We start from the raw sequence: 22649 nt of genomic DNA on the forward strand, positions 1-22649 counted from the left end.
CATCTTAGTAGAACTTATTATATAAGTTATATAAGAGATTACTTAGTTATTATAAAACGTATAAATTAGTATTAGTTACTTAGTAAAGACTACTTTATATAATAGCTTTTATAAGATAATATCTTAGATAAGAATAATATAATAATAGAGCTTCTAGCTACTACTTTATTTTATTTATTTAACTATATACAGCTTCTGTCTCTTAACTCGCCTACTTTTAATAGATAATGCTTTAATTTATACTATAGGCAAAATAAAAGAGTGGTTTAAACTACAGAGGATTAATATATTAGAGGATTAGCTGCTATACTCCTTAGATTTAAACCTAATTAAGTATTACTAGTAGCACTTAAAAAAGAAGGTCTATAAGATGTTTCCTAAGATAGCTAAAGAAAAGAGCGAATCAGAGCATATAAGATAATAGCTTAAGAGCGCATTATAAGCAGCCTAGGACTATTTACCTAATAAATTATTTAGGAAATTATAAGAGAGCATAGAGAGGAGAATTAAGATAGTTATTATAGCAGATAGGTAGCATACTAAATATTAGACTTAAAAATTAATATAACTTAATAAATTTTAGTTCCCTAGAAAGCTATAACTCTAGCGATTCTAAAACACTAAGAATCACTTAATTTATATAATTATTAGTCTAGGAATAGAGACATTTATAATGGGGGAGGAAATGGCGTTCTTGCTAAATCTCGGTTTATGCATTATAAGTTGGTTAGTACTATAGACCAAGGCCAGTTTCGATTCTTCGAGACTCCGCCTTAACTGGAAACGGAAACGCCTCCTCGCTCATTGATCGGTCCACATATATTTATAGCCTGTAGGCCTGGAAAAAGTATGTATTGTGACCGTCGAGCAGCAATCACTTACTTCCGTACACACGCTAGAGCAGTCGAAGCCCTAGCGTGTTCAAGTTACGGCGTGCCAGGGACCGGCTCTCTCCATATAATAAAGAGTGCACCCTTCTCGAAGCCTTCTACCACCAACTTAAGAAGTACATCGCATCCTTCACTTTATCAATCTCACTCAGATCCCCCCCAGCAAGTGAAATGTGTTCGTAAAATGAACCTCAAGGACCAATCCACCAGATATTTCCGGGGTCTGCTGCCAGAAGCGGACGCAACAAGTCTGAAGGCACTCCTGAGGGAGCACCCGGGTGGCAGCGAAGGCTCATGTGGGCAAACGCCAGTGTAAGGCCATCCTCAGAGACATCTTCCTCGAGATAGGCGGCTTGAGAATTGAAGTCAAAACGTTCATTCAGATACAAACCATTAAAGACACCACGACCGGGGTCACGGCGTGCCATTTGATCGTGCTTGGTATCAGAGGCCATACCTAAAACACTATCCTTAGCAACAAACAATGTGATTAGAGAGGTTATACATACCATCAGCCGTATTAATCGCTGCTCTACGGAAGCAATACGACGTCACAATCTCTTCTAAGCCGACACCCCCTTCCATCTCGCTAGAGGTAAAAGTTGAACTGCGAGTAAGACATGGGCTTCGTCTTCGATTTCACCCACTGTCCCGCCACGAGGACAGACTTTTAGAAAAGAGGTCGCTTCAACCACTCAGGTGTCTAATTCACTTGCATCGCCTTCTTACCTAGCCGACGTAGGTTCGTGCTAAAAATGGCTTTAGGGAGGTGTAGCCATCGACTAGCACTGCATCATCCCGGATAGCACAAGCCACGACATGCGAGATAGGACATGAAATAGGGAGAACATTCTCACGGAGCAAGAAGATGGTTCTACGAGGTAGGGTTAGTTGTGGCGATCATGGGTAAAGAGGATAGGCACATATGGTTTGGGCTTCTTGTCTGCGTCTTTATGGTGCCTAAGTAGGACCTCCATAGCAAGCATGTCCCTCTCCCCTGGCTTGGGGTTCTTTACGATCCAGAGAGAGATGTCTTCGTAACAAAGTAATTTCCAATTTTGTATCTTCTCAGATTCCGTCACCCTTAACCCGTTAACGCCCCCTGGGATTGGGTTGCTCAGCTCATCGACCCCTCTGTCGTTACTGTACCCGCTATCCAAGATACTGTGGGCGTCTGCCGGCTCGTCAAGGGTGCTTTCAGCGTGTAACTCATCATAGTCAGAAAGGTCTTGGTCGCCATCAAAGAGGTTCTCGTTAGTCGCATCACTGTCATCCTCGAACTCGAAACAGTCGCCGGCAGTGTGAACATATTCAGCGGGTCGAGCACCTGTGTACGCAAGGAAAAGTGTGATAGTGGCAAGGTCTAATCGATCGTCCTTTGTACGGTAGATGGATTCGTCTCGGAGCCAATGATGAGGTCAAGAGGAGGAGTAATGTCCATCTCCGGGTGAGGGCTTGATTGATCTTCCGCGCGGCGTGCAAGATGATGGCGCAAAGGGCCGCTGAGTCAGTGGCACCAACAAATCCGTCCGTCAGGTTTTGATGGTGTGATTGTGCATCTGGAGGTACTCCATACTTGGAATCGTAGTGAGCTGGGAGGGTCTCGTGTCAACACAATATTGACAATAGGTACTGCTATATCGTGAGTAGGATCGAAAAGCGGCGCGGCAACGGAGACTGTAGAGTTGTGGAGCTCAATCGACCATTCTGGTAAGCGATTCTCCACATACTTGATGAGGTGTGCTCGAACAGACTGGGACCCAGCTGTTCCTGGCACTCGGGGTTGTAGGATGGGCGAGAGCAATGAGCCAGTGTTAGGGTCAAAATCCACTCCGACCTGAGATAGAATCGAGAGAGATGCATGCGAAAGTACGCCATATGCCGTGATGACTTTCCAGTATAGTGCCAGCAGAAAGATATGCATGGCGAAATTTGGCTCTCGGGAAAGTTGCAGGACAAGCATGTGTGGGTACGGCATCTTTCAAGTTTGTTGTAGTGATCAGTAAGTGAAATCTCCCCGAGAAGGATGTTGGGCTAAGATATGAGGAAAGAGGCGAGACGCGGTAAGTAACTATCTAGATTTAATACCCATACTTACAACCCTTCATCGCAATCTTTCCTTGGCCATGCAATCAGGAAGCACTGAAGCTTTCAGGGAAGTTATGCATGGACAGTGTAGGGATCAATGCAACGTCAGCATCGAAGTCATCTGTATTGCTGCGCCGTACCCACAACTGGTCGGAACTGCAAAACTCCCCAAGCAGGAATTCCTTTGAGGCTGTGGGTTTATGGTGTGATGTACTCTTACATGACCAGTTTCCTAAGCGGAAGCATAGACGTACGACCGCAGCTTCGAGCAGCTGTTCCTGAAAACTTTCGTCTCTCACATCCTTCGAATATGGTTGCACATATGGAAGAAGCGTATCAACTGCTTCACGAGGACGAAAACGAAGAAATCAAGCCAAACAAGTTGCCCATCAGATGCAAAGCTTGCTCCGAGCTGCTACATCCAAATCTTCTCATTATATGTCTTGCAGCCCTCCTGGTCGGCACAATCCTCATTCTCTGGTCCAATTGTTTCTTACAAGGCGTGCCAGAGCATCATGCCAGACAACAAGTCACTCAATGTGGATCGACACCAGTTGAAGCCGCCAGGAGAAATTGCACATTTGATATTATGATGGCTGCCCTCAGAATGCCACGATCAAGGTCTGATGGCTGAATTCCTAGCCCGCGAGCTGTGGGCATGGTTCAAGATGCCCTTTCCGAAACCTACACAGACGGAGGGAGTTTCACGGAAGCTGGTGGAGCAAGGGACGGTGGGAGACCTTTTCGTAAGAAATGGATACATGACGGCTCATTGCGAGTTTTCGTGAAGGAAGTTACAGCGCGCGCTTGATGGTAGGTGCGAGTGTGATAGATGGTTACTGTGAGCCAAGAGCTACTGAAATCCTGCCGGGACATGGTAGGACAAGAGAGATACGCAAATGCCAGTGCTCAAGGACTTATGCTGCTGCCAGTGAGATATCCTAGCTGCACTGTCTCTGAGAAAAGATAGACTTCGCAACTAGAACGACCTTGATAAGATGACTTTTCATTCCAGGTTTTCCAGATTCAACATACACAATAGATTGCAGATGACAGCGGTTATAATTGACATTAGATTTAACGGAATGCAGTTTAAGGAAACCTTCCCAACCAAACCCCATCTAATTAGCAGAGCGTCTTTTTCTCCTAACTACCAGGGACAGAAAAATGAGAGTCACGCGTCGCATCCCGTCGCTCCCGTCGTTTACCACTCCTTCTTCCTTCTTTCAACCTGTCTGGTGAGCATCGAGCGTGTCTTCGATACCAACAAATAGCCTTCTCTCATCACATAGCGCAGATAGCATAGCCGACCAGCCCGTTGTAGCCATCCACGGTCTGGATTCAAGGGTCACAAGCATCACCATACATGGGTGCACATTCCTTATCTTTCCGACGACCAACGGCTCCTGCCATGCTAGATTAATCTAAATGGCCGTCGTTTCCTCTCACTTTTCTCCTTTCAACATGTAACTCAGCGTTCTTTGGGGCTTCTGCTTCTACTTCGCATCATGGCTTGCGTTGCTGATGCCAATTTTGGTCCAGCCATTTCCTCCATATCTGGATCTCACTGTCGCTCCTTTGATTTTACCGCAACCTTCGAGGCATCGTTCTTTGCTCTGGAGCCCAGCGTTCTCGTCTTACCTGTGATCGTACATCGGATACGACGCATTTTCAAACGCTTCAAGGTGGTAAATGTGCCTGTTTGGAGGACTCTGAAACAGGTATGCATCCCAGATCCTCACCAGGTAACAAAGAGTCAAAAGTGCTGAAATGGGCTGCAGGCACTGTGTTTCGTGCTTGTTGGTCTTCAATTGACAGAATTGAGCTTGTATGCATCACGAAATGAGCTCACTCATTCTGCACTCACGATTCCTGCATCGGCATTCATCTTGTTTGCCATTGCTAGCCTATCGTTGCTTTCGCAACTTGAGCATTCTCGCACCCCAAGCCCGTCTCCTGTGATTCAAGCATATCTTCTGATGACACTCTTGTTCGATGTTGTGCGCCTCCGAACTCGATGGCTACTTGTTGGATCGACAGTCATTGCTGGTGTTCAGAGTGCCGGCTTCGTCGCAAAATTCGGGTTGCTGATCCTCGAATCCCTCCCGAAAGACCGCCACATCGTGGATCCAGGAGCACATAAGTTCTCCCGAGAAGATAAAGCCGGATTGTTCAGCAGGAGTTTACTTTGGTGGCTTAATCCACTGTTCTTTCTCGGGTACCATGGGGAGCTATCCCAAAACAACCTGTACACTATCAGCAAAAATCTTGGGTCCTTAAATCTCACAGAGAAGGTAGCAGTTGCCTGGGATCACACGAGTTCCAAGACAAGACGCAGGCTTGCTATCTCCCTCCTTAAAGCATTCTCGAAACAGCTTCTCGTGATTCAATTTCCTCGCTTGGCTTTGGTTGGATTTTCACTCGCTCAGCCGTTCCTCGTAAAAGCTGCCATATCATATATAACCAACCATGAAAACCGTCCTCTGCAATTTGGCTATGGCCTAATAGGAGAATTTGCACTGGTATATATCGGTGTTGCTGTAAGAATTACCATGCGCATGTGTCGCCCACGGAATAACTGCTTACTCGCACAGATTTCCACTCTTTGGTATCAACACCTGACTTTCCGCTTGCTCACCATGGTCAGAGGTTCATTGATAGGCTTGATGTTCAAGCACAGTTTGACCTTGACAGCCTCTGAAAGCGGCGGATCTTCTGCTGCTGTGAGCCTTATGAGCACTGATATGGAAAGAATACAGCAAACAATGCAGTGGGTTTTAGGCATTGTTCCTAACCTTGTGCAAGTTGGCCTTGGTTTGTGGATTCTCGGTACTAATCTCGGTGCAGTGACTATTGCCCCTGCCGTGGTTTCAATACGTGACGCCCACTGACCATGAAGTCTGCTTGACACCAAATCGCTAATATGTGACAGTATGTGGTGTTGCCAGTTCCCAGATAGGCAAACGTATCCCTCCGCGCCAACAACTTTGGATGCAAGCAATACAGAAACGCATTGGTGTCACAACCAAATCTGTAGATAGTATCAAGGAACTGAAGATGTCAGGACTAAGTGGTAAGTCTTTATAAGAGCAGAGGGATACCCGACCTCAGAGTCTCTCTCTGCGAGTTTCGGCATCTTCAAACACAGTAATTTTCAGGCAACTATTAATACCTCCGTGATGCAGGACGAGTAGTCGACCAAATACAGCACCTTCGAGGTTCAGAAATGAAGGACCAAAGAGCCTTTCGCAAACTGCAAATCACGAATATTACGCTCGGTTTGTATTCCAATTGTAAAATCTTTGGCTCTTCATACTAAATAAACATGTCAAGGCAACATACCTGGCATGATCACTCCAGCAGTCACGTTCACGGCTTTTGCAATTGCGCAATTGGTCAGTGGAAGCACAGATTTCCAGGTCGAGACTGCATTTACGTCCCTCGCCCTCATTTCGATCCTCACCAATCCAGTTGCGGAACTTGTCACTGCAGCGACCAATTTGGCCTCGGCATTGAGTTGCCTCGATCGCATCCAAGAGTATCTGAATACTGTAGGAAGGCAAGATGGTCGTAATATAGTGACTTCAAAGAATAATCCTGGAGAGACTGAGGCTGGCAACGCATTCGAACTAAAGCAGGGCTTATCGCTCCAAACGAAGTCCATTGCATCGTCAAACAGCAAGGTGCTTGCTCGTATATCAAAAGGATCATTTGGGTGGGATCTGAACAAGCTGGTGTTGAACAATATCAACCTCGAGCTTTTGCGCTCTTTGCTCACGATAGTCATAGGACCTGTTGGCTCTGGGAAGTCTACTTTGTTGCAATCTCTCCTAGGTGAAACATGTATCCTGTCCGGCAGCGTGGAATGTGCTTCGCCTAAGCAGATTGCTTATTGCGCCCAGCAGCCCTAGATTTTAAACCTTAGCATAAAGCAAAATATCGTCGGGGTGTCAGATTATGATGAGACACGATATCAAAAAGTCGTCGAGACTTGCCAACTCCATGAAGATTTCCTTCAATTACCAGAAGGGGATAACACTCAGACGGGAAACAAAGGAATATCTTTATCTGGTGGCCAAAGGCAGAGAATTGTAAGCTGTCCCCGCATTGAGTAATCAGCAGCGTATGAAGCTAATTGATCGTGTTAGTCTTTGGCTAGAGCAGCTTACAGCGAGAAACAGCTCACGGTATTAGACGACACACTGAGTGGTTTCGATGCGAATACTTCGGGTCGCTGCTTTCATGCACTTGTTGGGGATGCCGGTATCTTACGGACAGGTGGAAGAGCCGTAATTATGGTCACACACAATGGTACGTTCTACTTGCGAAATGTCTATGCTTGCGATTGTTCCACGAAACTCCAAGCAATGCTGACCTTGAAATAGCTCAATGGCTCCCTTATGCTGACCAGATAATTGTTCTGGGCCAAGATGGGAAAATATGTGCCAAAGGAGATCTAGAGGCAGTGAAGAATTCAAGCAGTTACGTTCAAGAAATGTATAAGGAGAATGTCGTTGATGTTACCCAGACCCCATCTTCGAAACTTGGACAAAGAAGCTCGACGACCGCAACTATTGGAATGCTGTTCTGGTACTCTTTCAGACGGGCTGCAGTACAGCTCAGCGTAAGTCCTGACCTCCTTAGTCATTTTCAGATAACTGAAGAAAATAGCATTGTGGCTCAAGCATTGGGTTGCGATGAACAAGGAACATCCAAACCAGAATGTTGGGACCTGGACCGGGATATACATGCTTTTCGCTTTTGGACAAGTGATGTTTATCGCTTTAGGAACAGGGTAAGTAATTAAACACATTCATCTGCCAATGACTTATGGTAGTTTAAAACTTTGGGTACTTTTTGGCTAATATTGAGTTTAATTAGCTATTTCTTGTTGTTCCTGGTGGCGCGGTCTGCAAAGAACATTCACCGCAAACTCCTCCACACGGCTTTTGGGTTTGTTTTCACAATATACGCACCAGCAATCAATACTGATCGCGATTCCAGAGCTCCAATGTCATTTTTTATAACTGAAGACACAGGAGTGATCGTGAACCTGTAAGCCATTCCGACCGTTTCTTAAATAATCAAATAGAGAGTGTATATGTGGCCATGCTGACATAAAATCCGCATACAGTTTCACCAGCGACCTCAACCTCATAGATCTAGCGCTCCCAATCAGTTTTGTCATCACATCGGAACGACTTCTAGCTACCGTCGCCGATATTATTTTAACCTGCATCGCATCTGGCTATCTTGCAATATCTGTGCCATTCCTTGCGGCGATCCTCTTCATCCTCCAGCGGGTGTATCTCAAAACTTCGCGGCAGCTACGGGCCCTAGACCTTGCGCTTAAAGCACCCCTTTTTAGTCACTTCATAGCCACGGCAGCAGGACTCACTACTGTTCGCGCCTTCTCCTGGACATCCACCGTTGAGAAACAAAATACAAAACTGCTAGATATGTCGCAGCGATCCCACTACTTGCTTTTTTGCCTTCAAAGGTGGTTGACGCTCGTTCTCGATCTTATCATAGCAGCATCAGCGACTCTGCTGGTGGGCTTAGCAGTCGCGTTGCGCGATAAAATCGACCCTAGCTATCTCGGTGTGGCACTTGTCAGCGTGATGGGGCTTGGTCAAACACTTTCTTCTTTGATCATCTTTTGGACGAATTTAGAAACTTCTTTGCAAGCTGTGAGTCGCATTAAAGACTACACGATCAGTACCCCTGTGGAGTATGAGAAGCTCCACGACGATAATCCAAGGAGAGGAGATGCCGTGGGAGATGACTGGCCTCCTAGAGGTCAGATTGTCATGTCTGATGTATCTGCCGAGTACGGGGCACAGAAGGTGCTGAATGGTATCAACCTCACCTTCGCGGCGGGATCTAAGGTCGCTATTTGTGGTAGAACTGTGAGAATCCTTCACTAATCGCACTTTGGGATATTTCAAGGGGGTCCTCCTGCGACCATCACTTGCTGTCGGGATTCTCTCCAAGATGTGCTAATATCATCGCGACCTAGGGAAGTGGTAAATCCAGTCTCCTTGGCTTGTTTCTCCGAATGTACGAACCAGCATCCGGCAGCATCACCGTTGACGACCACAATATCTCCTCCATTTCACCGCCAACCGTCCGCAAGTCCATCGTTGCCCTTCCCCAAGACCCTGTTTTCCTTACCGGGTCCGTCAGATACAATCTTGACCCATACGCCTTGCATACCAACAATCATGGTAAACTATGGGATGTCCTTACAAAGGTTGGGCTGCGCGGTACGGTGGAGGAGATGGGTGGGTTGGATGCACAGTTGGTGGTCGATGGCTTTAGTGCGGGGCAGAGACAGCTTTTCTGTCTCGCAGGGGTGATGTTGAGGGATGGAAGGGTGCTATTACTTGATGAAGCAACAAGCTCGTAAGTCTAACTATTACATTCTTACATCGAGCTTTCAAGTCCTAGCCGATTAGGCCTTATACATGCTAATATGATGTCTTTCATGACAGTCTCGATATAAAAATAGAACAACTCGTGAACCAGCTCATCCAAGAAGAGTTCACGCAATGGACCGTTATTGCGGTCACTCATCGACTCAAGTCTGTCGTCGATCAAGCTTCGGGATTTGATCGAGTCGTTGTGTTGGATCGAGGGAGGGTGGTGGAGAGCGGGGCGCCGGAAGAGTTATTGAAGAAGGGACGAGGGGGAGTGTTTTGGAGGATGGTGGAGATGGAGAAGAATTAAATAGTAGCTAGAATTGAAAGGGTGACTTATGGAAGTAAACAGAAGAGATAAATTTAGCACTTTTACTACTCTATATCATCATAACTTAAGGCTGGTAACATAAAATTGCGAATTACGTACACGATTCCGAAGTCAGAGAGTGCTATACTCGTGGTAGAAAGCACGAGAGGCGAAATATATATTGAAAGTAGGATGTAGAAGGAAACGTGCAGCAAGGAAGTTGGTAAGGGAGGGTTTCATAATCCGAGATAGTCACCGCGATGCCAGATATAAAGAGCTATGCAAGTCCCGAGGGCTACGGCCAATGATCAAGTGATATACTTCCTTACCGATAAGTTGTGGGCCATAAATGCGCGGGATCCAAAATGGAAAAATGGTCCTTTCTACCATCGTCCAACCATCTTGCCCCGGATCGTCAATATATTGGCGAGGATGACTCTCGAGGCAAGGAAATGTCTGATAACAAACACTATGCACACTGCGATATTGCCATCGCCTAACCCTGCTTTGCGACTTCTATAACAACACTGGTTACGATTGTACGAAGCAGAGAAAGATCCAGAGCGTCCCGAAATCTATGTGCTCTGCTTGTGTTCAAGTAAAGGCATACCTCCCTCCAAGAAACAGGTACTTTCTGCTATAAAAATGATGGAGGATTATAGCATAAGCGCCAGGAGCGCCAACAGGTGGGCGGAACTGCACCGGAAGTTGTTCGCAATTGATAATATGAAAGGCGTTGCAGACATAGAAGAGGAAGATGGTCGGTTGTTGTTTTACAGGGATACTTGGAGCAGAGATGAATAAAATCAGCTGGTCAGCCACCCCCGGAGGTATGCAAAGAATCAGAAGCACTATACAAACATAAGTACGTGGTGCAAAACGGCTAGGAAATGCCTAGATGTGATCAATCCACATGAGGGCAATGCAGCGTTGCCATGGTCATTCTTAGGAGCAGGATGGAGTCGGAAACCACTAGCTAGGAAGTTTCAACACAAGAGTCATAGGGGAAAGGATCATAAAGTCAAAAAGTAGGCATTCTCCGCCCAACCACCTAACCTTCAATCGACTGGTTTTCGATAGTCTATTCGAAGCCTGTATGCGACAAGCGGTGCCGGGAAGTGGCTTCTTATCTCGTGACTAAACCAGGTCATATATTCGTTAATATTAGATGAATTCATCCACCAAATGATATTGCTAGCACTAGATAGTGACGGATAGTTCCCAGTCTACATATAAAGTCGGAGAACCTCCTGCGTATGGTCCCAAATCTTTCCTAGCGCCTTCTCTCGAAGCAAAGGCACGACCTTCGCATTTGGAGTACAGTCGCACCTGTAATTGACGAGAAATAGGCCATTCGCAGGCTTCTCCATCGAATTGATACCTGGCTTGCCCTTCCATAGAACACCACGACCTCCAAAAGCAGCGCTAGTACATTGGAACAAATGCCTTTGTCCAGACTCCTCGTCGCTAAACGCAAACAGGCCAATGAGGGGCTCGGCGACAAGCCAGATGAACCAGGCCATGATCGAATTCGGCTCTAAACCCCTATTTACATTTCCGGTGTTGACCGGCCCGGGCCAGGAGTGGATGAACGTCACATTAGGATTGTCGTTGGCCAGCTTCTCCAAAGTCATCGTGTTCATAGCCGTGTATTGCGTCTGAGCCTTGAATCCCCTGCCAAGCCTCCCAGGCTTCTTGAGATCCAAGTCGTCCAAGTCTATAGTCGCCCACTCCATCCCACCGGCTAAAACACTGACGACCCTGGGGGCTTCCGCCTTGTCTAGGAGGGGGAGAAGATGTAGAACGAATAGGATTCGCGAGTAGTACTCCAGACTCTGAGCGATTTCTAAGCCCTCTGCAGTCTCCTGGCGTGTGCCGAATGGTGCGTAGCCCGCGGAGAGGAATAGTAAGTCGATGTGTGACTCCTTACTTTTGATGGTCTCGCATACTCTCTTTGTTTCCGAGAGGAGCGCGATCTCGCCTTCGGTCCAAATGACTTCCGCCTTGGAGTTGATGGCCTGCAACTCCTGGATGAAAGCATGCATGCGCTCTTCAGAACTCTTGCGGCCAACTAGGTAGATTCGCACGCTCGCACCCGTGGCGACTAAGGCTCTAATCGTGAATTTTCCGATGCCTGATGTGGGGCTGTTGCATCGTTAATACGCGCATTAGAAGCTTGGATTTCTGTATAGGAAACCATTATAGGCAGTTGAAGATATCTTAGAAAAAGATAAAATTATTAAATATGAAAGCTTTAATAGGACAGCATATGTAGCTACTAGCATGCTTATGTCATGTGGTCGAGGGTTAGCGAAGAGGGATTCTTATCTATATACAGCGCTAGATATGAACCTAGAATTGTAATACTATTATATGTAAAGGGTGCATGCATTCACCTAATCTAGGAAAGCGAAGACTTAATACTTATAAGCGGCTCCTTTTATAAACTTATAGATAAGTATATAAGTATACTTATCTTAAGGATTAAGTAGTATAGTAACTTTACTATTACTATATTATAATATAATCCTAATAAAGTTAAAATTAAGTTATTATTGCGATGTATATATCACGTATACCACGTGACTTAGCACATAATGACTAAGCAGCTTAGCGAAGAGGCATAACCTCTTCGCTTACAGCTTAGTATAGGGAATACGAAAACGAAGCAATATTAACCAAAATCAAGTCTATATACCTTTGTCACAATCACGAATCCTGGAGGGAATAGCCTAGTATAAGGTTGAATCAAATGTAATTCTAAGCTAAAGAGAAAAGAAAGAAAGTCTAGCATGCAGATTATAGGAGCGAATATGTATGCGCTCGGCTAATTAGTAGGTGGCTGGGAAAGGTAGCTGGTTAAGCGAGAGGCCACGCCGATGTGCCAACGTCACGTGATATATCATGTGACTAGAACCGTGACAACCTTATACTACGTAGTAGAGAAGTGATCATGATATTAACACCTGTGATACTAATAATAATTAGCTATAAAAAGGATTAGTTTAAATTTATAAAAAGGGATTAATATAGCTACTTAAGGTTATATATGATTATATATAAAGAGTGAATCACCTATAGCTAATTAGTATCACGGAAGTATCAGCGTAGCGAAATAGTTAACCGAAGTGTATTAGAGTGGCGAATTGGAGGACCGACGGTAAAAAATATAGCACTAGCGTCCGTTTTAATTAAGCGTTATCTAGAGTAATAAAAAATTAATAAAAATTAAATATCTCTGCATTGGACTTGCAGGGAATCGAACCCTGGACCTTTCTTTTATAGAAGTTAGTTATTATTAAATAAGATCTTGAATTTTATATCTTACCCCAAGTTTATTTAAAGATGTAGATCTTGTAAATAACAGGCTTGACAGCTTTGCTAAGGGAAAATTATACCACTAAACCACAAGCCCATAAGATGTTTGTTGTATAGTAATTACTTATTTCACTATCTAACTTTCTCACTTTAGTGCTATGAATTACCCGACCTATCCTTTCTTAACGTGGCGGAAGTATTACTTAACTATAGTTATATATACCTTTCTGCAAATTATTCACTCTTTTTACTATCCTAGATAAAAGCTTTAAATATAAGCATATAAATCTCTTTATAGAAATCAATATTAAGCATCCTCATGCTGCTGGAATACGAATACATCCTCTTCCCTATCACACTGAAAATCACGGGACCTGCTTTATTGATCTCTCAGGTAGTTATCGACCAGATACTTCATAGCACAAACGGCGGTAGGATTGAATAGCCCTCCGGGTAGGCCGAGTGTATTAGGCTCGAAGGGTAGCTGAGACTGCTGAGGCCGAAGTCGCTGAGAATACGGATGATAACACTGCTGATCCAGTCAACACTGGCTTCGGTGATGGCAGGATTGGTGGGTATTGTGCTTGGTTTCTTAGAGCGCATTATAGTTAGACAACTTCCTCATCTTCTTTGAATCACTAATTCATGCATTTCCATAAATACTCCTTTCTGCAGAACACTGGTTGAAACTTAAATCGTGACCCCAAAACCCCAATTTTCATTACCACTCAGACTAGTCCCTCAAGTTCCCTTGCGCGCTAACTCCCAGCCACACAACCCAGCCTTCTTCCAACATCTCCAATGAATCACTGGCACTGATGCACTGACAAAACAACTGCCACGTTTTAAGGTCCCCAGGTGTAGAAATACCCTCATCCAGGTTTGTGAAGTTTCCTACATTATCAATACAGAAATGCCTTTCATACCACATACCCCCGAGTCTCTCCTTCCTCGATCCGATTCCAAGAATCCCGCGTTTACATGTGGAGGGCTCACTTCAAATGGACGACCATGCCGAAGAGCACTTTCTCGGACACCACAATCCTCACCGAGTCCAAGTCCGCGACCATCGAGCGCAGAAGCGTTCTGCTGGCAGCATAGAGGTCAGGCATCAATAGATATACCCTCTCCACAGAGGCCGGGGGCAATTCGAGAACGGTCAAGCATTGATACATTAGTTGATAGATTGAATTTGCTAGAGGTTCAAGAGAAGAAGGGGACACGCCGCACATCTCAGCCTGGAGCAGAGAAGAATCCAAAGACTCGAACAGAAAAACGGCGGCCTGATGAGCAACGGAAACCACATCCGAAGCAGAGCAGTCTTGCGCCATTCTGCTGCTTCGCAACCCCGCCTGAGAATACAAAAGCACCCAGGCCCGTTAAGAGCAATGGCGGGCCTCCGCAGAAACGCTCCACCATACCAACAAACGTCCAGCATAAACAGAGACTACATCGACCATCAATTGCCCGAGACCCCTCCTCCCGAACAGGAGAACTCATGTCGCTCATACCCCCATCAACTCCTCCCCAGACCGCCAGTCTACTCCTTGCCGAGCTAGCCAAACCGTTTTCCGAACTCGACGATGAAGGCTATATATACATGTTCTGGCTTACACCTGAAGCTCTCCCAGCAGAACCTCCTTCCAGAGCAGCTTCTACTCTGCTCGCACCTCCATCGAGACCCATCCCCGGCCACAGACGAACTTCAGATGTCCTCAACACCTTCGCCTCGACAGTCCCCAATAGTTCGAACAAGAAAACAATGCTCCTAAAAATTGGCAGAGCGCAGAACGTACAGCGGCGGCTGAATCAATGGACACGGCAATGCGGCTACAATGTGTCACTCATCCGCTACTATCCCTACGACCCGAGTCCCTCAGGCACGAGTGTGAATGAGCTGCCGAGAACGCCGAGGAAGGTCCCGAATGTCAATAGGGTGGAAAGGCTGATTCATATTGAGCTGGCTGGAAAAAAGGCACAAAGTAGCGGTAAATGCGGGACGTGTGGCAAAGAACATCGAGAGTGGTTCGAGGTCGATGCGAGTCGAGATGGCGTTGCAGCTGTCGATGAGATTATCCGAAGATGGGCAGACTGGGTGGAGAGAGAGACTTCAAGATGATACAAATTCTGTGTAAAGCGATTATGCACTGCTTTCGTTGAGTCTTTTGTTTGAACAAGTGAACAAATTGCGAATACCCTCTCCCTGAAAATAGTACTTTGCTTTCATAGATCTACATTGCTGTGCTGCAATTTTGGTTACAATGTTAACCATATCAAAGCTCTTTCAAGGCATAGTCTCACAACGTGACAGCAAGATGCTTCCCCCGTCGTCGCTCACTCCTTTCTCCCTGGCTTGGTCATATGTTACCATCCTGCATGAGTCGCCACTTGAAGGTTATTCCAGTACTCCGGAGTATGACTTACCTAGGTAGCTTTCCATTTTGCTTGGATTTCTGCCTTGCCTTACCTACCTATGCTCTACAGCAATTTGCATAGCTCAAGGCATCGAGCTCCACTTCCTGTCACTACGTCGAGTTTAGTGGCAATCAAAAAGTGGCTGAAATCACGTGCAGCTCGGCAAAATATTGGTGCAAGGCGGCAGCACCAAAAATAGAATGTTGCCTTGAGGATCACAAGAAATGGTGTCAAGCACGACGCGTGAGTAAGTAAATCTTCATGACGCGACCAAGTGCCTGTTGAGAGATAGAGCTTGGACTCGACTTGAGCTTCTCATAGTTAAAAGCATCTGATTTCCGTGTTTTTACTTTCTTTTCTTTTCCTTCCTTTCCACCCGTATCTTCCCACAGTACATTCAATCTACCAGAAACTGCAGCTGCAGTACCCGGTCTCACATCAATCAAGCATTGATTCAATTGCCTGCCAATCCTCTATTTATCACTGTTTTCAAGCCTTCTTCTTTCTCTTTCGAAACAACTTCAAACATGGCGACACTTGCAGAATCCAGGGATCCGATCCAGATACCCCAGCTACCATCCGGATCTGTCAAGGAGTTCATCCCCTATATGTCCAAGAACCCCGACAAGTCTATGGAAGAGATCCTTGAGCCATACAAAGCTTTCGAGGGTGAACTCCGCAAAGTATATGCTCAGCAACCAACCCACGATGCTGTCAAGGATGGAGCTGTCAATTTGGTTCCAGTGTTTGATGGACATGAGCAGGAACTGAAGATCCGGGCTCGATCTTTGGTTACTGAATCTGAGGGAGAATCTTCCAAGTACATTATGGAATTGAAGGATGAGGACCGCAAGCCAAGCGGATCTCCCGCTGTCGTGTCCTCTTTCAAGGATTTCCAGCGGAACTTCAATCTCTTTTCCGAGTCGTCCCTTACAGAAGTTGATTGGCGCAATGTTGTTGCAGCCGGAAGCGCAGTCACCACGTCTCTGCTACCCGTTCCAGAGAAGTGGGCTGGCAGCAAAAAATCCCTTCGCGAGTACTATCACCAACACCTTGCGCCAGCTAGCGACGTTGACCTCTTCCTGTATGGTCTCAACGAGGAGCAAGCTCTCGAGAAGATCAAGCAGATTGAGAGAAGCATCAAGGACAGTATCCTCCACGAAGTTACGACAATTCGATCCAAGAATGCCATCACCATTGTCAGCCAATATCCAACTCGCCACGTTCAGATTGTCCTCCGGCTGTATGATTCTATCTCTCAGATTATCACGGGATTTGATGTCGACTGTGCTTGTGCTGCTTACGATGGCAAGCAAGTTTATGCTGCTCCGAGAGCACTCGCTGCCTTTGTGACGCAATGCAACACCATAGACCTCACCAGACGGTCTCCTTCGTATGAGAACCGCCTATCAAAGTATAGCCACCGTGGGTTTGAGGTTCACTGGCCGCTTCTGGACCGGAACCGAATTGACCCCACCATCTTTGAGCGTACCTTCGGTCGTATCCAAGGACTTGCTCGACTTCTGATTCTGGAAAAACTTCCCAAGATTGCCGACCGAGATAGTTATATGGACCAGCGCCGTGCCGAGCGCGGCAGACCTGCCTTGAACCGTGGCTATCGCAACACGTATGGCATAGGAGGCAACGTCAAAGATCAGGAAGAAGACGAGGTCGCCGAGTGGGTCGATGAGTCGGAAGTTGCTTCTTATCATACAATGACTGTTCCTTATGGAGAAAAGTACCATGCCAGCAAGATCAATCGACTTCTTTACGCCAAGGACCTCCTTCTTAACGCTGAATGGAATTTGCCAAAAGATCGCGAGGTTTACCTTCATCGACACCCCTGCTTCTTTGGTACTGCTGAGGAAGTTATTCAGGACTGTTGCGGTTATTGTCCGATTCCCAAGACTGATGAAGAAATTGAGGTTGCTGAAGAGGAGAGTAAGACCTACGTATCTGGTGAGCTAAAATTCGTCATGGATGATCCAGGACGCCAGGAAATTGGCTCTTTCAATCCAATCACCGATGACGAGTGGACTACTATGGCCTACGTGGGCGATACTGCTCGCCTCTGCCAAGCGATTGTGGATGAAGATCTTGAGCATGTTCAAGATTGGTGTTGTCAGGAAGATGTTGATGTAAGTGCTACTGGTTTCTGAGCTATCTCCCGAGTCATGAAACAATACTGAAACTAACCACCCATTTCTTACAGGTTAACCGCCGAGACTACACTGGTCGTACGCCACTGCAGCTCGCTGCTATGGCATCTACTGCAGAGATTGTTCAGTGCCTGATTGACAATGGCGCACGCATGGTCGCTAGACTCGTCGATGGAAGAACTGCGTTGCATATTGCTGCTGGTCGTGGCAATGCACAGATGGTCAAAGCACTCATGAACAGAAGCTTGGAGAATGAGGAGGACGAAGAAGAAATGAAGGAGGCTCGTCGCGATGCTAGACGCGCGGAGCATGCCGCCGAAGGCGAGTCCACAGACAGCGACAATAAAGACGGAGATGACGAAGGTGATGATGCGAATTCCGAGGCCTCAGAAATTACCTTGGAGAGCGAAGATTCGGACTCAATGACTATGGGATCATTTGTCAAAATCGACAAAGATAAAAAAGACGAGGTAAGCATTAAAGGCCATACAAATATTTGACTATCTGACACACTAAATATAGGAGGTTCTTGAGGACGATTCCATGGAAGACCCAGATGTTTATGATATCGATGTCATCGCCTGGGATTACGGTCTCTCTCCCCTCCATCTTGCCATTCTCAACGGACACCTGGAAATTATTGATCTTCTTGTATCCGAGTATGGGGCCGATGTGCTCCTTCCTGTCAAGCTTGTTGATCCTGGTACCAGCAATGCACGAGCAGCAATCATGACTATCGTTCTTGCCATGTTTCTTCCCACGGAGAAAGCCAAAAAGGTCGTGAAGAAACTTCTTGAACTCGGAGCTACATCTGCTCAAGGAGATATGCAACAAAATTCAGCCTTTCATTATGTTGTCTCTCAGGATAATAGTGATATTCTGGACGTCCTGCTATCCAACGATCGTCCTGCTGCACTTAGTGTTCTCAACAATATGGGGTTCATGGATCATTGGGGCAACAACACTGTGTCGCCACTGACCACCGCAGTTCAGAATAGGAACAAAGACTTGGTTGAAAAGCTATTGAAGCTCGGCGCGAATCCATCGGTATCATTTGAAGTTTGGATTAAGGCGTACTTGGCCAAGAATGATTGGGCAAAAACGCAGTCCTCAGAGTCAAACATGAACTCTTTTCGGCATTCAGTCTCTCAGCCTATCATTACGGCCGCTGACATGGAGATGGGAGAGACTGTCATGGACCTTCTTCGCCATGGTGCAGACCCTGCCACTCTTCAACAATCAAGTTGGCACCTTGTTCAGAATCCAAGCAGGAGCCATTATGACACCGGAAAAAGCCTGTTAGACATCATTCAGATCAAGTTAGAAGCACTACGCAACTATAGGGAGCCAGATAATAGTCCGAAAAAACCAGAAACTCTCAAGTCAGAGGAGCATTATACTAGCGGGCTTACTGACGGAACTTATCGACATTGGAGTGCTACGAGTGACTTTCAGGAGATGAAACGATCCAACCAAAGACAGTGGTTAGAGTACCAGGATTCACTTTCAACCAAGGATGAAAATGGTGTGAGTGAAAAGAAAGCCGCAATCGCTAAATTGATACAAGAGCTCGAGGTTACTGAGAAGTCGTTGCTTGATGTTGGTGCTAAGCCATTCTATGAAATGTTTCCCGAGATACCGAAGCTCCAGAACAACCATTATCCATCTCAACATTTCGGGCGCAAGTCAGAGCCTTACGATACGAAATTTACCATCCGCGTACCAGATCTAACAGATGTCAAGAAAGAAGGTTACTTCAAACTCTTTGAAGCAGCGTGGTCCAATGATCTAGAAACTATCAAGGCAATAACTCTTGCGCCCTGGGCTAGGGGGAAAGACGAAATTTCTAACCCCCCACTACAGATTGCTGTTCAGGATGGTAATGGCTTTAGTCCGTTCTCTATTGCAGTGAAGAGAGGACACCGCGAACTTGCCCGAAAGATTGTGGAGATCTGCGTTACTCAATATCACGAGGACGACAATAAGACTCATCGCGAGCGCTGGAATTTGAGAACAGATGATAGCGACGATGAAGACAATATTAACGAGCTCCCTCCGATATTTTCAGAGCTGATCAGCGATAAATTCACTGTTGACAATCTGGGAGAAGTGTCGAATGTTGTCAAGAGCCATGTGCTACCGCTGACAATGATCGAATGGAATTGCCCATTTGAGAGATTTGCGGACAACTATACCGGCCTTGGGTCTCGAGGGAATCTCTTGGCCGACGCCGTTGACTCGGATGATATGGATCTTTTGAAATTCATGCTCGACCTCGGCGCCGAACAACAAGCCCTTCGCGCCGAAGAACCAGAGGATCGAAAGGCATACACAATTGGTACGGATGTGTTTCAACGAGCAATTCAGCGTGGTCAAACCTCAATGCTGGCTGAAATGATCAAAGCTACCGGTGTTGGGATTCCCTTGAATGATCTCATCCAGAAGAGTGGCGTCGAGATCAATGATAAACCTAAATATTATCAGGGTCTCAGTGTTGGTGGGAAAAAGCGTGCAGATTGGGCGCAAGCTCCCGGTGGTAATGTCGCAGTTGCTGAAAACAAAATCCCCCCCTTGCTCCTGGCTGCTCACGCGGGCAGTATCGAGTCTGTGGAGTGGTTCATGAGCGATGCCCCAATGCGACGTTACAAGGAGTTTGCAGAGCAAAACGAAAAGGACAAGAGAATTAAGTCTCTAACAGAGTCAGACAAAGGGTTTGGCAAGACTATTGGCAAATGGTTGGACACGAAAAGTAAATTCTTTTGGAAATTCCACTTATTCCCTATGCTGATCATGCTAACCACTCTAGGCGAACTGACACTTCACTGTGCCATACTTTGGGCACCATGCGCCGAACTCAAAGATACATATCTTGCGCTTATCAAGCACCTCGTTTCCGTTATGCCGGAAACCTTAGAGCAGAAATCATCTGATGGATGGACGCCACTACATCTTGCCGTTTGTCAGTATCAGGAAGAAGTTGTTTCTTATCTGATCTCTGTTGGAGCAAACCAGGTGAGTAAATAGAGTGCGGTGCTGTTGCCATTTGATATGGCTAGAGTTTTCTTTAGAAATTTCTAATTCCTGGATATTCTTTTTCTATTCTCACATAAGGTTTGAGATATTCCTCGTGGAACAATACTAACTTCTCGATCTTCTCCAGCGCTCTCGTGATAGAATTGGCCGCAACATGATCCACAACATGGTCAAGCCTCCTGTCTACTTTCCAATTGAGAAGGTCAAAGAGACACTCCCAAAACTGCTCGAACTCTTCGATAAAGCCGCCGTAAAGGAGATGCTTCTGGAGCGCTGCAACGAAACTCCTGGAGCGTTGACTCCTCTTGCATATTGGATGGCTAGAGCTGGAACAGGATGGTCCAAGGACCCATACTTCATTCCTATCCTGGCTAAGCATTCTTCGAGCGAGGATCTCGAGATGGTCAATGGAGAAGGAGACTTACCTTTGCATGTGGTAATTTTGCGATTTACATGACCTGAGCATAACTGACAGATAGCAGGCGGTTAAACAAGGCTGGAGCACAATGACTTCATATCTCCTCTCCCTCAACCCATCTCTACTGTACCGCGAGAATTCAACCGGCCGTACACCCCTCGAAATGTCTCGAGACAAGTGGATCGCCTCCTGCGCCGAGAACCCGCCTTCGATTTCCGTCCGTAACCCACACGCTCACTACACTCTGATTCAAAGATCGGCTTCCGATTTTGTCAAGAAGGACGTAGATAGGCTAGGAGACAGCGCGAAGCGCACTTGGGAAATTTGTGCTAAGGCTGACGAGGAAGCAAGCGATGGTATGAGAAAGAGGAGACTTGTAAGCTTGCTTGAAGCCAATGAAGTCGCTAAGCGGGTTGCGGGGTCGAAGAGCAGATCTGGGGGACGCCAGACTGTTATCAATGGCGGACTGGTTGTTACGGAAGGAAGTTGGGATATTGTGTCGTCGTGGAATCAGAGATGAGGCTTGTGATTTGATAGGGTATGGGGAAGCAGGAGGGAGACATGAAAGATTAGTACAATGTAAGGTGAGTGTACAGGTACCACCACTTTGAAGTTCTTCCCAGCAACAAGGCAGTCAAATAACCTTGAGGATGGAACTGTGTACTCCCGGATATCTAGCTATATTGGCTTCTGTTATAGGGTTTCCTCAATTATTCGGATTGCGATGTTCACCACCTAGATTTCCTCGCTTGTACACACTCGTTGCTCGCTTCGTAACAATACGATACAATACATAGCAACTCAATAGCGAATGCATTGATGCAATAGCATACTGAGTATCTCAGCACGAATCAGTTGCTAACATCCAAATCGCAGCAGACCCAGTGCAAAAATCACAAGAATCGACTACACCTCCAGCAAAAGCACAACGCGCAACGCCACCCGAACCCCCGGACTAAACTCCACATTACAACCAAACAACTCCCATTCATTTGAAATGCACCGCACCGCACCGCGCTTCTCGTCTTACCTCCACCACCTACAACTCGCAACATCCAACCTCTCATACTTCCGACTCCTCCTTAACCGTCCTCCATGATACTCTCTTTCCCTATCCCTCCTCTTGCCTTCCCTACCATTCCCATATCTATCCATCCCATTCCCATACCTATCCGACCCACCACCTGCCACGAACCGCTCCGTCCTCCAATCCAGCCCATAGTTATCGGGCGTCCATTCCTTCAAATACATGCATAGGGGAAGGCGGTCCCCACGGTCGTACAGCCCGACTTTCTTGTGAAGGGAGCGGTGCACGGGGTAGAATTCCCGGGAGCTGAGGCCCAGGCAGGTTGAGGTTACTGGGTCCAGGGACTCGTGGATTAGGAGTTTTAGTTCTGGGGGGAGTTGCGAGAGGTGGGGGGTTTGGGGTGCTGTGGTGGGTGAGTGTGAGTTGGGTTGGGTTGGGAGTTGGGAGGGAGGTGGGAGAGATTGAGATGAGATGGGATGGGATGGGATGGAGAGAGGTAGAATAGGGAAGGGGAGGGGGAGGAAGGGGTACGCACCAGCAGGATTATAGTAATTTGGGGCCGGTTGCTCGCG

At 46.4% G+C, this 22649-nt stretch overlaps 4 protein-coding genes and 1 non-coding gene across 5 annotated transcripts; 3 read left to right on the top strand and 2 right to left on the bottom strand.

Annotated features, from left to right (window-relative positions):
* Positions 1 to 1081: 1081 nt before the first annotated feature.
* Positions 1082 to 1475, bottom strand: LHYA1_G001347 (uncharacterized protein; the record flags this gene model as incomplete). The annotated part of the gene is made up of 2 exons (XM_031146331.1): positions 1082 to 1347; positions 1400 to 1475. 2 exons carry the CDS (start codon positions 1473 to 1475, stop codon positions 1082 to 1084), a joined length of 342 nt encoding a protein of 113 aa, XP_031008123.1.
* Positions 1476 to 6938: 5463 nt separating this feature from the next.
* Positions 6939 to 9707, top strand: FUM19_4 (ABC transporter; the record flags this gene model as incomplete). Its single annotated transcript, XM_031146332.1, has 8 exons — positions 6939 to 7069; positions 7138 to 7289; positions 7364 to 7602; positions 7643 to 7773; positions 7860 to 8033; positions 8113 to 8887; positions 8998 to 9383; positions 9473 to 9707. The coding sequence occupies 8 exons, from the start codon at positions 6939 to 6941 to the stop codon at positions 9705 to 9707; spliced, it is 2223 nt and encodes a 740-aa protein (XP_031008118.1).
* Positions 9708 to 12951: 3244 nt separating this feature from the next.
* Positions 12952 to 13122, bottom strand: LHYA1_G001349. Its single transcript has 2 exons — positions 13087 to 13122; positions 12952 to 12987 (listed from the first exon to the last, which is right to left on the bottom strand). It is a non-coding gene; the product is annotated as a tRNA-Ala (tRNA).
* An 816-nt stretch (positions 13123 to 13938) lies between these two features.
* LHYA1_G001350 (uncharacterized protein) lies at positions 13939 to 15144 on the top strand (the record flags this gene model as incomplete). Its single annotated transcript, XM_031146333.1, has 1 exon — positions 13939 to 15144. The coding sequence occupies one exon, from the start codon at positions 13939 to 13941 to the stop codon at positions 15142 to 15144; it is 1206 nt and encodes a 401-aa protein (XP_031008133.1).
* Positions 15145 to 15967: 823 nt separating this feature from the next.
* On the top strand, positions 15968 to 21570 carry MIMI_R883 (Uncharacterized protein; the record flags this gene model as incomplete). Its single annotated transcript, XM_031146334.1, has 6 exons — positions 15968 to 17578; positions 17653 to 18069; positions 18122 to 20348; positions 20406 to 20611; positions 20760 to 21068; positions 21115 to 21570. 6 exons carry the CDS (start codon positions 15968 to 15970, stop codon positions 21568 to 21570), a joined length of 5226 nt encoding a protein of 1741 aa, XP_031008132.1.
* Positions 21571 to 22649: the final 1079 nt, after the last annotated feature.

The sequence above is a fragment of the Lachnellula hyalina genome (assembly GCF_007821495.1).
Source record: "Lachnellula hyalina strain CBS 185.66 chromosome Unknown contig00019, whole genome shotgun sequence".
NCBI lineage: Eukaryota > Fungi > Ascomycota > Leotiomycetes > Helotiales > Lachnaceae > Lachnellula > Lachnellula hyalina.